Consider the following 15,460-nt stretch of genomic DNA (forward strand, 5'->3'; position numbering starts at 1 on the left):
TGAAGTAGTGTAATAAAGCAAGAGAAGGACAATGAAGTGATGATAAGGATTGACCTTGGGTCAGGATGGTTAATTGATTGAAAGTATATATCAAGAGGAAAGAATGAAAAAGAGGTAGGCAATCATATGGAAATCTCAGTGAGATCAAATGATTGCATGGGAGTACTAGTTGGAATAATAGAAACTGGTAGTTGGTAAGAGTACACGAAATTGAAATTATAGACGGATAACATTTATTGACATTGACAAGATATAAAGTATGAAGGTGTGATCATGGGAGTGACCTGCAGATATGATGGAGACAAGATTATTAAAGAAAAGAAGGCCAAGGAACTGAGAGGCCAGGGTCTTAGAAAATGAGTAATGGTCCAGGGTTGGATGGATAGCAACAATGAGGAGTAGTGGAAGACATAATCTAATGACGTGTTTACATCAGTAATTAAAAGAAGTTAGAATGATGTCAAACTGAACTATTTTTCATGAAGGGTCATAACCACTCTCAATAGTATCACTGTCAGATAGTAGACTACTTAGCTTATCAATGCAATTCTTTCATTCTCATGTTTTTAGTATTTTTGCAACTGTGGCCTAGAGGTCTATGCTGGTCATTGCCCTCCTGAGTACCCCTAATACATTACTAGATTATATTTTTCTCTTAGTTGAACATCCAGGGTAAAGAGAATCACTTGTTAGGTGGAAAGAATCGGAGAAGAAAAATCAGGAAATGACTGCCTTCAGGGTAATAGTAATGAAATTTTTAACTTGAAAATTACTTGTGAATAGACTTCACATTCTCTATAGTCACATGCAAATTATATGCTAATATAGCCTTAGCTCAGCAAACTATTTTATACAATTAGTTGAAACACTTGATATTGTGCATATTGCCTTACAAGTGTATCTCACTATTTGTCATACATGAATACCTGAAATATATGTGTAAATAGAATTTTGGTAATACAAATCCTATTTCCTCATTGATTTGCATAATAATGTTAAAAATGCTTCATCTTCACTTTAAGTTCATCCTAACTGGAGGTGGTAACAGTTATTCCTCCTATGCATTTCTGCCAGGTAGTTAAATCAATATTTAAATACTGATACAAGTTCTTATTATAAGAAACCAGCCATGAGTCCTTTTAATGAAAAAAAAATCGTTCCTGTTGCCTATGCTGATTTGAAACTTGTGTACCCCAGAAAAGCCAAGTTCTTTAATCCTCATTCAGTATTGCTGGGTGGGATCTTTTGATTACGTTGTTTTCATGGGGATGTGACCCACCCAATTGTGGGTGGTAACTTTTGATTAAATGGTTTCTATGGCGATGTGTCTCCACCCACCTGTTCAAGGAGGGGTTGCTTACTAAGAGCCTTTTAAGAAGAAACCATTTTGGAGAAAGCTTTAAAACCAACAAAGCCCACCCAGCCAGATCTTTGGAGATGTGGAAGGAAGGCATCCTTGGGGAAGCCTTTGAAATGAGGAGCGAAAGCTAGCAGAGATTGCCATGTCCTTTCCCAGCTGAGAGGTGTGCAGAACCCAGAGACCCCAGCAGATGCCACCCACGTGGTTTCTAGCTGACAGAGGCCTTCTGGATGACGTCAGCCTTTCTAGAGTGAAGGTAACCTCTTATTGGTGCCTAATTTTGACATTTTCATGGCTTTAGAATTTTAAATAAATTCCCTTTTTAAAAACCATTCCATTTCTAGTATATTGCATTCTGGCAGCTTACAAACTAAAATAGTACCATATAATTTTACAGTCAGATTGGACAACAGAGAATATCCAGTGTAACCCCTTCACTTTATAGATGAGAACATTTTAAAGCCTACAACAGAAAAATAAAAGAATTTACCTCATGTTACGTATTTAACTACAGTTGTTGACACAGCTAGAACTAGAACTTAGATCTTTAGCATACCTTCCACTGTGCTATGCTGCTGTATAGTTTATGTATGTATAAATCTGCTCTTTTCAGTATATCATGCACCAAGTTGTGTTTCATATGCCAAATTAATGTAAGTACTGCCTATTGGTGGAAGCCTCAGATACAGCAAAGAGAAATATCTACCTAAAACTATGTATTTGAAAAGTTACTTTGACTGTGTTGAAATGAGCCATGCTCAAACCTCATTTGAGTCACATAAGTGCATTTGAATCAGGTTTTCATTGAACCTAGACTTCACTTTTAGGCTTTATCTTAGTATAATCAAAACTGCAGGTAATTTGAGGTTTTAGAAAACTTGAGGTTTAAGTACCAATTCTGTCATTTAATTTTTGTGTAACCTTGAGCAAATCCCTTAGCCTCTGAGGGACATTAATTTTCTCAGCCATAAAATGGGGATAATGACTATATTTACCTTCCAATTTTATTGTATGGATCAAATGTGGTGTCTGATGCAAAAGGTTTTTGAGTATTTACTCTGTGCCAGACAATCAGGTCTTTATATAATTAAAATCAGTTTTGCTAAAATCCGACCCAGGAACCTGTTCATGAGTAAACCTTTCATTTATCAACGGTATTTTATTTCATATATTCATAATTATGTTTTGGTAATTTATCTTTTGACAACTGATATCTGCTGTTACCCATGCTTTTTTGTTGTTGTTAGATGTTTTTTAATTAAATTAAAAGACTTTTGTAAGAGTTCCTTTGTTCATTGTTGAAGAACCTGCAAGGTTATTATCTACTTGATTTTTTTGTAGATACACTGCGCCTGATTCTTTTTCTCACAGCAAATTTTCGTATCTTTCTTAACAAGAATTGAATGACAAAACTGCTTTTCACAAGCCTAGTGCCATTGGTTGTTAGAAATTAAAGTCCTCTGATGTCAATGTCCCTTACACCTTTTGCTAATAGGGAAGGAATAGCGATATGCAAGAAAGCCTCATTTGTTCCATCAACTTTTTAATACATGTTAAACTTGGTCATCAAAATATCTATTTACATTCATGTCACTGAGCCTCTTTTATCCATTTTTATTATCAATTTAAAGAAGTACATTGGTGCCAAGCAACATGATATTATAAGGAAAAGCATGAATAATACATGTGGAACAATTTGTTTTTAATTTTTCTTCTCTTGTTTTCTTTTTTTTAAAGCAATTTTATTGACACATATTCACATGCCATACAGTCCATCCTAAGTGTATAATCAGTAGCTTTTCATGTTCTGCATTCATTACCTCTATCAGTTTGGGTATACTTTCATTATTCCCAAAAGAAAGACCCTCAAAACCCTTAGCAGTTACCTCTCAATCCCTTTCTCCTTCCCTAGCCCCATATAACCACTAATCTAATTCTATATCTATAAATTTATTTACATTTAATATAAATGAAATCATACAATATATAGTACTTTGTACCTGTTTTTTTCCACTTGGAGTAATTTTTTTTTAATTATTGTAAATTTCTTTTTAATTAGAGAAGCTGTAGGTTTACAGAAAAATCATGTAAAAAATACAACGTCCAAGACACCTCGCTGCTGTTGACACTGCATTATTCTGGGAGCTTTAATAAAATTGATGAAAGAATATTAAAATATTACTGTTAACGATGGTCCATAGTTTATATTATGTGTATTTTCCTCATATACCACCCTATTATTAACCCTTATAATAGTGTCATATATTTGTTATACTTCATGAAAGAAATTATTATACTTGTGCTATTAACCATAGTCCATCATCCACAACAGGGTTCACTGTGTTATACAGTCCCATATTTTGTTTTCTAACTTTCCTTCTAGTAAAACATGTGACCAAAAACTTTCCCTTTTAACACAGTACTATTAATTACATTCACAGTAATGTGCTACCATCACCATAGTCCATTTCTAAACCTTTGCAATCAACCTAAATAGAAATTCTGCACAAATTAGGCATCAACTCCTCATTCTCTATCTCCATTCTATCCCCTGGTAATGTATATTCTAGATTCTAACTCTGTGGTCTTGCTTATTAAAATTAGTTCATACAATATTTGTCCTTTTGCGTCTGGCTTACTTTATTCAGTATAATTTCCTCAGGGTCCTCCATGTTCTTAGGTACATCAAACTTCATTCCTACACTGCATGAAGCTGAATATGAGAATGATAGAGGGAGGAGGCCTGGGGGCACAAATGAAATCAGAAGGAAATATATATGATAAAGACTAAGATGGTATAATCTAGGAATGCCTGGAGTATATGATGATAGTGACTAAATGTACAAATTTAAAAATGTTTTGCATGAGAAAGAACAAAGGAATGTCAATAATGCAGGGTGTTGAAATAGATAGTAATTAATATTTTAAAACTTTAACTTATGTGTGAGACTAAAGCAAAAAATGTTTATTTGGTACAAAATTTATATTTTAACTAGTGCATTTCCTAATATAACTTATGTGGACAGCTTAATTGAACATCATAAATACATGGAACCTTGAGTAGGGCATGAGATTTTGTAGGTTTGTCCAGAGTGATGCCTCGATAAATCCAGAAGTATTTGAACAGTAAATAAAAAAGTATTTGCAAAGTCCCCTTGGGGGAATGGTGAGAAAGGGGAAAAATTCAACTTCCCCAAGTGGAGAATTCTTGATATTCTCATATGCAGTGGGGACAACCAAAGCAATAGGTTGAACCCCCAATCTTGGGGTTTGTTCATATGAAAACCCCACAAAAGATAGGCTAAGCCTACTTAAAATTAGCCCTAAGTGTCACCCTCAAGAGAACCTCTTTTGTTGCTCAGATGTGGCCTCTCTCTCTCAGCCAACATGACAAGCAGACTTACTGCCCTCCCGCTCTCTACATGGGACATGACTCCTAGGGTTGTGCACCTTCCTGGCAACATGGGACAGAAATCCTAGAATGAGCTAGGGGAAGACAGAAATGAGACAAGATTAAGTATCAATGACTGAGAGATTCCAAACAGAGTCGAGAGATTATCCTGGAGGTTATTCTTATGCATTAAATAGATATCACCTTTTTAGTTAAGGCATAACAAAGAGGCTGGAGGGAACTGCCTGAAAATGTAGAGTTGTGTTCCAGTAGCCATGTTTCTTGAAGATGATTGTATAATGATAGCTTTTGCAATGTGACTGTGTGATTGTGAAAACCTTGTGTCTGATGCTTCTTTTATCTACCTTATGGACAAATGAGTAAAACATATGGATTAAAAATAAATAAATAATAGGGGGAACAAATGTTAAAATAAATTTAGTAGATTGAAATGCTAGTGATCAATAAAAGGGGAGGTAAGGGGTATGGTATGTATGATTTTTTTTTCTGCTTTATATTTTTTTCTGAATTGATGCAAATGTTCTAAGAAATGATCATGATGATGAATATACAATTATGTGATGAAAAAAATAAAAATAAAAAAGATTTCATTCCTTCTATTCTAGTTTGTAGGCTGCCAGAATGTGAAGCTAGAAACAGAATGGCTTCTAAAAGGAATTTCTTAAGTTGCAAGTGCACAGTTCTAAGACAGTGAAAATGTCCCAACTAAAGCAAGGCTATAGAAATGTCCAATCTAAGGCATCCAGGTAAAGATACCTTGGTTCTAGAAGGCCAGTGAAGTTAAGAGTTTCTCTCCAAGTGGATAGGCACATGGCAAACATGGTGGTGTCTGTTAGCTTTCTCTCCTGGCTTTTTGTTTCATGAAGCTTCCCATTGGGCATTTTCCTTCTTTATTTCCAAAGGTCTCTGGCTGTGCTAGCTCTGCAATTCTCGTGGCTCTGTTGTGGCTCTAAAAAAAGGGCTTCTCTCCCAAATGTTTCCTCTTTTAAAGGATTTCAGCCAAGACCCACTGGGAATAGGTGGAGTCATGTCTCCCTCCATTCAAAAGTTAATACCCACAGTTGGTTGAATCACATCTCCATGGGAACAATCAAAAAGCTCCCAACCAGCAATATTGAATGAGAATTAAAGGACATGGCTTTTCTGGAATCCACCACAGATTCAAACCAACACACCTTCTTACAGCTGAATAATAGTCTGTCACATATATATGTACATTATGTTTATCCATTCATCAGCTGATGAATGCTTTGGTTGCTTCCATCTTGTGGCAACTGTGAATAATGCTGGTAACATCTGTGTGAAAATGTCTATTCAAGTCCCTGTTTTCAGTTCTTCAATATATATACCTAGTAGTAGGATTGCCAAATCATATGGCAATTCTATACTTAGGTTACTGAGGAATCGCCAAACTGTCATTCACAGCAGCTGCACCATTTTACATTCCCACCAGCAGTGATTTAGTATTCCTATTTCTCCAATCCTCTGCAACGCTTGTAGTTTTCTCTCTTTTTTTAAGCAGTAGCCATTCTACTAGGTGTGAAATTATATCTTACTGCTCTTTTGATTTGCATTACTAATAGCTAGTAATTTTGAGCATCTTTTCATGTGCTTTTTAGCCATTTGTATTTCCTCTTTGGAAAAATATCTGTTCAAGTCTTTTGCCCATTTTTTTATTGGGTTGTTTGTCTTTTTATTGTGGTGTTGTAGAATTTATTTATATATTCTGGATATTAAACCCCTATTGGATATATTGTTTCCAAATATTTTTTCCTATTGAATAGGTTGCCTTTTCATTTCTTGACAAAGTCCTATAAAGTGCAAAATTTTGAAGATTTGAGGAAGTCCCATTCATCTATTTTTTATGTCGTTGCTTGTGCTTTGGGTATAAAGTCTAAGAAACCATTACTACCTCAAGATCATGAGGCTGCTTCCCTATATTTTCTTCTAGCAGTTATATGGTCCTGGTTCTTGTATATAGGTCTTTAATCAACTTTCAGTTAATTTTTGTATGTAGTATGAGATAGGGGTCGTGTTTCATTCTTTCGGATATGGATATGAGTTCTCTAAGCACCGTTTGTTGAAGAGACTATTCTGTCCCAGTTCAGTGGACTTGGAAGCCTGGTCAAATATCATTTAGCCAAAGAGGTGAGGGTCTGTTTCTAAACTCTTGATTTGATTTCATTGGTCAATATCTCTATCTTTACACCAAACCATACAGTTATGGCCACTGTGACTTTATAATATGCTTTAAAAACAGGAAGTGTGAGTCCTCCAACTTCATTGTTTGTTTTCAAGAAATTTTTGGCCATTCAGAGACCCTTACCCTTCCAAATAAATATAATAAATGACTTTAACATTGCTACAAAGTAGGCTTCTGTAGCTTTGATTGGTTGCATTGAATCTGTAAATTAATTTGGGTAGAATTGGCATCTTAAAGATATTTAGCCTTCCAATCCATGAACACAGAATGTCCTTCCGTTTACTTAGGTCTTGTTGATTTCTTTTAGCAATGTTGTAGTTTTCTGTGTATCAGTCCTTTACATCTGTGGTTAAAATTATTCCTGGATATTTGATTATTTTAGTTGCTATTGTAAATGGAATTTGTTTTTCTTGATTTCCTCCTCAGATTGCTCATTACTAGTGTAAAAAAAAAATACTGTTTTTTTTTTTATTGATCTAGTGCCCCGCCACTTTGCCAGAATTTGTTTGTTAGTTCTAGTAGCTTTGTTGTATATTTTTCTCAAATTTCTCTATATAGGATCATGTTATCTGCAGACAGTGAACGTTTTACTTCTTCCTTTGGCTGCCTTTTATTTCTTTTTCTTGCCTAATCACTCGGCTTGCAGTTTTAGGCACAGTGTTGAATAACAGTGGTGATAACAGGCATCCTTGTCTTATCCCAGATCTTAGATGGAAAGCTTTCACTGTTTCTCCATTGAGTATGATGTTAGCTGTCATCGATGTTTTCATATATGATTAGTATGTATCTCAGAGTGGTTCTATTCGGATTTATTCTGTTTGGAGTACATTAACGTTCTTGGACATGTATATTTGTGTTTTTCATAAGAGCTAGGAAATTTGGGGCCATTATTTCCTCAAATATTTTTTCTGCCCCTTTTCTCTTCTCTTCTCCTTTGGGTACCCATGACATAAGTTTGTGCGCTTCATGCTGTCACTCAAATCCCTGAGACAAACTGCTGAATTTTTCCTATACTCTTCTCTACATTCTGAGTGTATGATTTTGGTTGTTCTGTCTTCTAGTTCATTGATTCTTTTTTTCCCTTTTCAAGTCTGCTCTGTATGCCTTTAGTGTGATTTTACTCTCTTCTCCTGTGCCTTTCAATCCCATAATTTCTGTTACGTTTCTTTTATACTTTTTATACTTTCAAATTCTTTTTATGCTCAGTTGATATTAATATCCTTTATCTCTTTATGCATATTTTCCTTCATCTTCTTGAATTGATTTAGGAGATTTATTGGAACATCATTGATTAGTTCTTTCAAATTCTGTGTCTCTGAAGTTTTAATTTGTTACTGGGCCATATCTTCTTGTTTCTTAGTATGGCTTGTAACTTATTGCTAATGTCTGGGCATCTGATGATTATCAGTTTCTCTGTCTTGCCTAAGGTTTTATTTTTGATTGGCTTTTTGTTAAGGCTCTTCTTTGACACTTGGTTCTACTTATCTAGGCCTTTAGCATTGCCCCTGTTTAATTGATCACATTTTTCGAAGCTCTTCTTCATCTGATTCTTATCCTGAATATGGGTACACTTTTTAAGATCACAGTTTTATGCGGTTTCAACCCCCAAGAGAAAGCTTCCTTTCCTCTGGTCGTTCTCTGAAAGTCTTTATCTGTTCTGTTTGTTTTTATTTTCTCTGCCTTGTGTATTTTGGGGCACCATGGGTATGAAGGACATATTTATGAAGAAGGACAATAGATACTAATAAAAGGGACAGTCCAACAAAAGAAATAAAGCAATGCTTTCCTGACCTTCCCAGCATATAGCACTCTTCAATCCTAGTGAAGTTCTGTATTTATAAACCTCCACTCCTTCTACCCCTGATCAGCACAGGATTGCAATGGCCATTTCAGTCCCTGCCTGGGGCCAGTTAGAACAGCATCTCAGAGCCAGGACCCAGCAATCCGATTTCACCAATATAAAGCCATAATCAATGCTCAGCCATGCCCACTTCCCCATTCGTGGGGAAGAGGACTTCCACATCCCTCTCCATCTGCAGCAGCCAGCCAGGGCCTCACCCAGAGCTGGCCTGCTCCAAGAGTGGGGGATGGGCATTTGCTGACTCAGAGCAAATTACTCACAGGTGTTTACCTCAGTTTCTCAGACTCTTCTTCCTGCTCTTCCCTGAATGCTATACAGTGCCCCCTGGCCTCTGGAGTCACAGAACAGTTTTGTCAGACAGTTCTCTCCTGTCCACTAGTTGTTTTGGGGAAGGAATGAGCTCACCATCTTCCCTGAAAGTCCAAATTTTTTTTTTTCTCACTAAGGTAATGAAAATTTTAATGCTTGTTTTTTAAAGGTAAAAATTAAAGTTCTAAAAATCATTTTGTACTCTTGTTTTAGATACTAATTGAATTTTTTTTTTTTTTTTTTTTTTTGCATGGGCAGGCACCGGGAATCGAACCTGGGTCCTCTGGCATGGCAGGCAAGCATTCTTGCCTGCTGAGCCACCGTGGCCCGCCCTAATTGAATATTCTTAACAAGCTCATTTTAAAATAAAAGTTGTTGCATTTGTGAAAATCAGGTAAAATAGTATAAATGATTTGAAATGTGCTTCCTTTGGAACATTTTTAAAGTACTTTGATGAGCTAGCCTTTGTTAAATGTTTGGAAACATTAATTAAAAAGCCAGAGTCTTGCTTGTAATGAGATTCCTTCTTGTCAACCTGTTTTATCAGTTAGACTGCTGAACAACAAAGAAAAGTAAACATCATGAAAATTAAAGCTGTTTTAATAACAAAATCAAAATTTTAGATAACAGTAGAATATATTTATTTTCAAGAAATAAAATATTATGATGGGGGTACAAGGGTAGTTCAGTGGTAGAATTCTTGCCTGCCATGTGGAACACCCAGGTTCAATTCTCAGCCCATACACTTGCCAGAAACAAAACAAATAAACGAAATCGATAAATGGTGCTGCAATAACAGGATACTCAAATGGAAAAAGAATGAAATATGATCCCCGTCATATAACATACAAAAAAAATTATGAAAGATATTGCAGGCAAGAATGTGCTTTTAACAGTTTTAACCAATTTTTAACAAATGTGTTTAAAAAACACATCAGTGTAAGGTGTTAATAGTAGGATGGTATATGGGAATCTTGTATTTTATGCCTTATCTATAAACTGACAATTTCTCTAATAAAAAAAATGTACTCATGGAGATTGACCATATATAATATTTGATGATCAATACCATATAAACTAGTTCATCTGTAAAAGATCTAATCCCATGTACTCAAAAATTAGTTCACAATTAATATACATAAATGTATTTATTTTTTTAAACTTTTTATTGCGTAATGTAACATATATACAAAGCAAAGAAAGAAAAAGCAATAATTTTCAAAGCACTCTTCAACAAGTAGTTACAGAACAGATCCCAGAGTTTGTCTTGGGCTACCATTCTTTATTCGTTTTGTTTTGTTATTGTTTATTTTCCTAGAAAGCTATTTAATTTGGAGACATTTATTTTATTTATATAGCTCTAAACATTACTGGTGACTGGACTGTTGTCATTTCAGTTTTAAATAAGGAAGCTGATTAAAATGTATTAACTTTATGTCTTCATTTTTGTTCTCAAATTAAAGGAAACCCTTTTTCCTTTGATAAGAATCTGAGCTCTTTTGTACGGACTTGGAAAATATTAAATAAAAACAGATTATGTTGTTTGGATAAATGGTGGCAGATAAAAAACTAAGACATATTAATATGTGGTGTTTACTAATGTGTCCTCTGATGATAAATTTACTACCAAATACTTAAGGCACATTTTATTATTGAACAATTTTGGGCAGAGGGAAAACGGTTAAGAAATGTTTTGCAAATGTGAAATACTAATGGTCTCTGGGTAGATTCTTTATTGTGTGATTAGGATATACTGGACATATTCTTGATCTGCCCTCCTTTAACCCATGTTGACCTTTGTCAAATGGTTGGCTGGAATTCGCTTCATAATCGGGGACTTGGAGCACATTTTACCCCCTATGCAAAGCTAATTGACCCGTATAGGAGTTGGATCTACCACCTTCAAATGTCTGAAAATTGAGCTAGCCAGGGCAAGTATATGTTAAGATATGAAATATCATATCATTGTCTTTAAGGAATATCATTCTCACTGATAACAGTGGGAAAATGTGTACATGTAATCCACTGTATTTTCATTGAAAATGGAATTACAAACCGTGCTTTAAATCATTCATTTCAATAGCCATATTTGTTTTGCACAGAATAGCATTCTTTTCCCTTGGTTTTCTTTTGTTGTTTTTTTCAATAGGTACTTTGGGGCTACCTGTGGCTGTTCAATAAAATGTTTGCAGAGATATGTATATGTTTTTGCTGAACCACCTATCACTGATTTTGCACCTTAAGCTGTTTGCCATATTTCCTAACTTTTGATATTCTTTAATGTTATATGTATGCTTCAAATTGTTTTTTCTTTTTTAGAGCATTTCTTCTGTGTGTATGATTGCTTTAACTTAGAATCACAGTAAAGCAAATGCTTTTGTATTCTTAAGGCCACCCACAGCTTTTACCACATTAGGTACTTCAGTGTCTATGGCATAGCTGTGTTCCACATCCTCATTATCTGCATGTAAAATTCAACCATAGAACACAGATTATCCATTATGCAGAATCTTAAATTTAATTACTGTAAAAAATATTTTCTTCATGCCAAATTTTCCTTGAGATGTTTCATAGCATTTGTAAAACATTTTTAAATAGTAATATTAATGCTAGTATTCATATGGGAAATATTTAGGTAATCTTAAAATTCATACATTTGCTTTATTGTCTTTTTTAACAAAGTGGATAAACAGTAACTTTAGTAGAGGTAATAATCATTTGTCTTCATTTGTGTTTGAAGTTCAAGTTTTTGGATAAATATTATTTTAGCAGTTTGTTGTAAGAAAAAAACTGAAAGGATGAGCTCAGGTAATCAGGACATTGATTCAGGTGTACTTGGCATAGCAGTTCATTAACAATGTGTTAATTATCTATGATTACTTCTGAAAAGCTATAGTGGATTCATCTATTAGGTTGTTTCATTATGTCATTAATTTTCTTGGAGGTAACTGAGCTCGACATAATTAAGTCATCACAGTCTCCATAGATTTCTATCTACCATGTTGTAAAGAACACTGAGCTAGTTAATGTAAGTCATTTGTAATGTATTCCCTGGATGTATTGACTTTACATTTTAGGACTATTAAATGCCAACTTGGCTCATCTTATTTTTTATTTAAGTAATGTAATAAATGTATACCTTTTAATTATTTACCTAGTGTTAGCTTAGATTTTGTATTTCCTGGGTATTAAGCCCATTTAAGTATTTGAACCATTTCTTCCCAACAGTTCTCTGACCCCTGGCTACAGAAAACTGCTTCACTTCATCCAGAACATCATTTATGAGGAAGGATTTGATGGATTCAACTGCCAGGTACTGAGCACCTTCAAAGCCTCTTCTAGTCATTATATAATGTTGTTTTCAAACTCTCTAGGGGTGGACCCACAAAGTCTTAGAAAAATCAACTGTGAGCAAGCTATTTTCAAGTACAGAAGATGTACATAAACAGTACACAAGCACCCTTAGTTCATCTATTGATGTCTAGAGTTTTAGCTAAGTTCTCAGTTGATGCATGTAAGATATGCACATGCATTGTCAATAGTAATTTTGTTAAAAGTTCAAATTGTTTTAAATATGTAGCACCAGAATTAATAGCTACATTTTAAAAATTACTTTTAAGTTGAAAAGACTTGTGCTTTCCTATCTAAATTTTTCATATTTCTGTCATTCAGGCCTTAAATTTGAATCACCTTATGAATAAGAATTAAACAAGATTTTAGTTCTTATTACATTATGCCTTGAGTTGTTTCATTGAATAAAAGATGCATTTTTATTTGCTATATTAAAACATTTTACCACAACTGTTTCTCTGTAGCTGTTTTTTTAAACTTCCTGCAAATTTCCATATTAAAGATGTTCAAGTTAAACCAACAAAAGAGGAAAATTTTATTTCTATGTATTATGTTTTTCAGAATTCCTCCTTAGTGATTTTAATTGCTCTAACTGCTAAAATGATTGCATTACATTTATATTATTTTAGCAGAATTATTTCCAGGAGGGCCATTAATTTTTTTGAAGAAGACAAAGAAACCAAAAATCTTATTTTTGACATTATCAGCTATGCCTGCTGTTAATTCATAGATATAAGATATTCTCATAAACATTACTGCTATTTTTGGCACTTTTTTCATGGCAAAGTAAATCATTTTAAATTTGTTTTGATTATCAGTTTAATAGCCGATTGAAAATACTGAATCTGTGTGTGGCAAAGCAAAGGCATTTATTTACAAGTAGCTTTTCAGGTATGTGACAGATTTTGTGATGGCCCTTCATATTTAATCCATTTTTATTTTGTTCATTGTTGCTCCATTTTTGAACCTAGCTAAGATTTATGGCATCATGTCTTTTCTTTGGTAGCTGTGCCTATCTGGAGAGGTAAATTGGTCCCTGAAAGACACCTCTCCCTACTCACTGTGGTAACTATGGAAACAGGCATGTCATAACAGTTCCTGCAGTACATTGTTCAGAGCTGCTGTTCGTGCTGTATGATGACACATCTTCTGAGAGCAAGAAATATCATAGAATGCAAAAAACAAAGACAACAGCAAAGATACACATGCATACACATCCATACATATCTATACATACATATATATATGTATATATATAATGGGTTATATATATTTATGCTAATGTATGTAACCCATATTTATAAATTAAATATATACACACATATACATATATATGCACACACACTGCATACACACACAAATATACAGCCTAAGAACCCTTGATAATTGAGCTATTATTGGAATAGAATGAAAAGTTTGTTTTCTGCTTTTTATTTGAGTATAAAAACAATACCATTTTTCAATAAACAATATTTTTAATGAAAATTGATAGATAACAAACTGTACCTGAATATCTATACCTATTATCTTATAAATTAGAGTTGAGGTAGGCATTTCTATGGCAAATACCATGAATGCTAAAAAAATTAAAATATACCACTGTTATTAAAATGTATTTGCTATTTTATTGGAATTTAAATATAGCTAATTAATTTCTATAACAATAAATTATACATTGGACTGTTTGCTAAATTACATAGGCTGTGCATCTGTCTCAGAAACTATAGCTGCATTAAAGAAGCTGCAAAAATGCATCTGTCAGATACTACTTTTAATATAATATTAAAAATAATATTCTGACACTGAGACAAATTCCACTTTTTAAAAGAAAATTTCATCTAATTTTCTCTATCACTACATTTTAAAATAAACTAAACTGGTTGGAGGTAACATACAGAAATAGATTCTTAGGAACAAAATATTACATAGTACCTTAAAATTAACCTCAATAATAAGTAAAATAGTATAGTTCCTCTAAAGAGATACGGTGGGGACATTTACAGATTGCCTTCAGAATTTCACAGTTTTTTTGTGTGTGTGCTTATGCAGTGGGGGTCACATTTCATTCTTCTTCCATGTGAATAGGGAATATGTCATGCTGTTTCCCTTGTCCAGATGTATTTTAACCCACAGGCACCTATTTCATTCAAATATCTAGATTTTTTTGGTAAGTTCTCATCTTTCTTTTTTCCAGATCACTCTTTCTGTTTAGAATCTAGAGCTACAGTTAATAAGATAAGTTTAGGAATGACAAAGTGAACCTTAAATGCTTGTCGTTTTACTTAAGTTGTACGTTTTTAAGCTATAAGAAAAAGGAATAATATCATATTTCATAGATATCCTACAGTATATAAAGAACTTTTTATGCTAATAAAATATACCCTTTTACTTCCAATTACTTCATTCAGTAATACAGAAACAAAAGAAAAAAATTTTGAAACCCTCCTAGGATCATAACATAGGGTTCTTAGGGAGTTGTGTATCATTACCTTAATACACCAGAAAAGAAAATTGCATCAACTGTTTTGATAGTGCCATAATTTTTCAGTTTCTTGGAATCAGGACTTTTTTTTCTAATGTGCTTAGTCTAAATTCTTCTTTCTGTAATCTCATTCTTAAAGCATTATCTGAGGCCATTATATCCCTTCATATATTGAAGACTTGCATGGAATATAGAATAGTGTTCCAGTCTATCCTTTCTATTTTCAAGATGAGAAAACTAAAAACCTAGGTAATGTACATATCTTGTCCAGAAGCAGACACCTAGTTAGTTACATAGTTCAGATGATAAATTTGTCTTATTCTTGTTATTAACTACTGTTCTCTTAGCTTTTCCTCTTTTGTGTCAATATTTTATCCATTTCTCCCCTTTCCTGTGTCAGTAAATTCTCTTTGAGAATATATACACAAATTCAACTTTTATCTGTAATATCAGGGAGACAGATATATTGTATTGGTCAATAA

The 15,460-nt window shown here is 33.8% G+C and overlaps 1 protein-coding gene across 6 annotated transcripts in view; it reads left to right on the top strand.

The window, feature by feature from the left end:
- The window catches only part of ELP4 (elongator acetyltransferase complex subunit 4), a 309,287-nt gene that overhangs the window by 122,173 nt on the left and 171,654 nt on the right, over positions 1 to 15,460 (top strand). For all 6 annotated transcript variants that reach the window (XM_077114287.1, XM_077114290.1, XM_077114289.1 and 3 more), the window contains exon 6: positions 12,374 to 12,458. In XM_077114287.1, the coding sequence (XP_076970402.1) occupies positions 12,374 to 12,458 (85 nt within the window). The remainder of the gene's footprint in view (positions 1 to 12,373; positions 12,459 to 15,460) is intronic.

Source organism: Tamandua tetradactyla, chromosome 8 (genome assembly GCF_023851605.1).
Source record: "Tamandua tetradactyla isolate mTamTet1 chromosome 8, mTamTet1.pri, whole genome shotgun sequence".
Taxonomy (NCBI): Eukaryota; Metazoa; Chordata; class Mammalia; order Pilosa; family Myrmecophagidae; genus Tamandua; species Tamandua tetradactyla.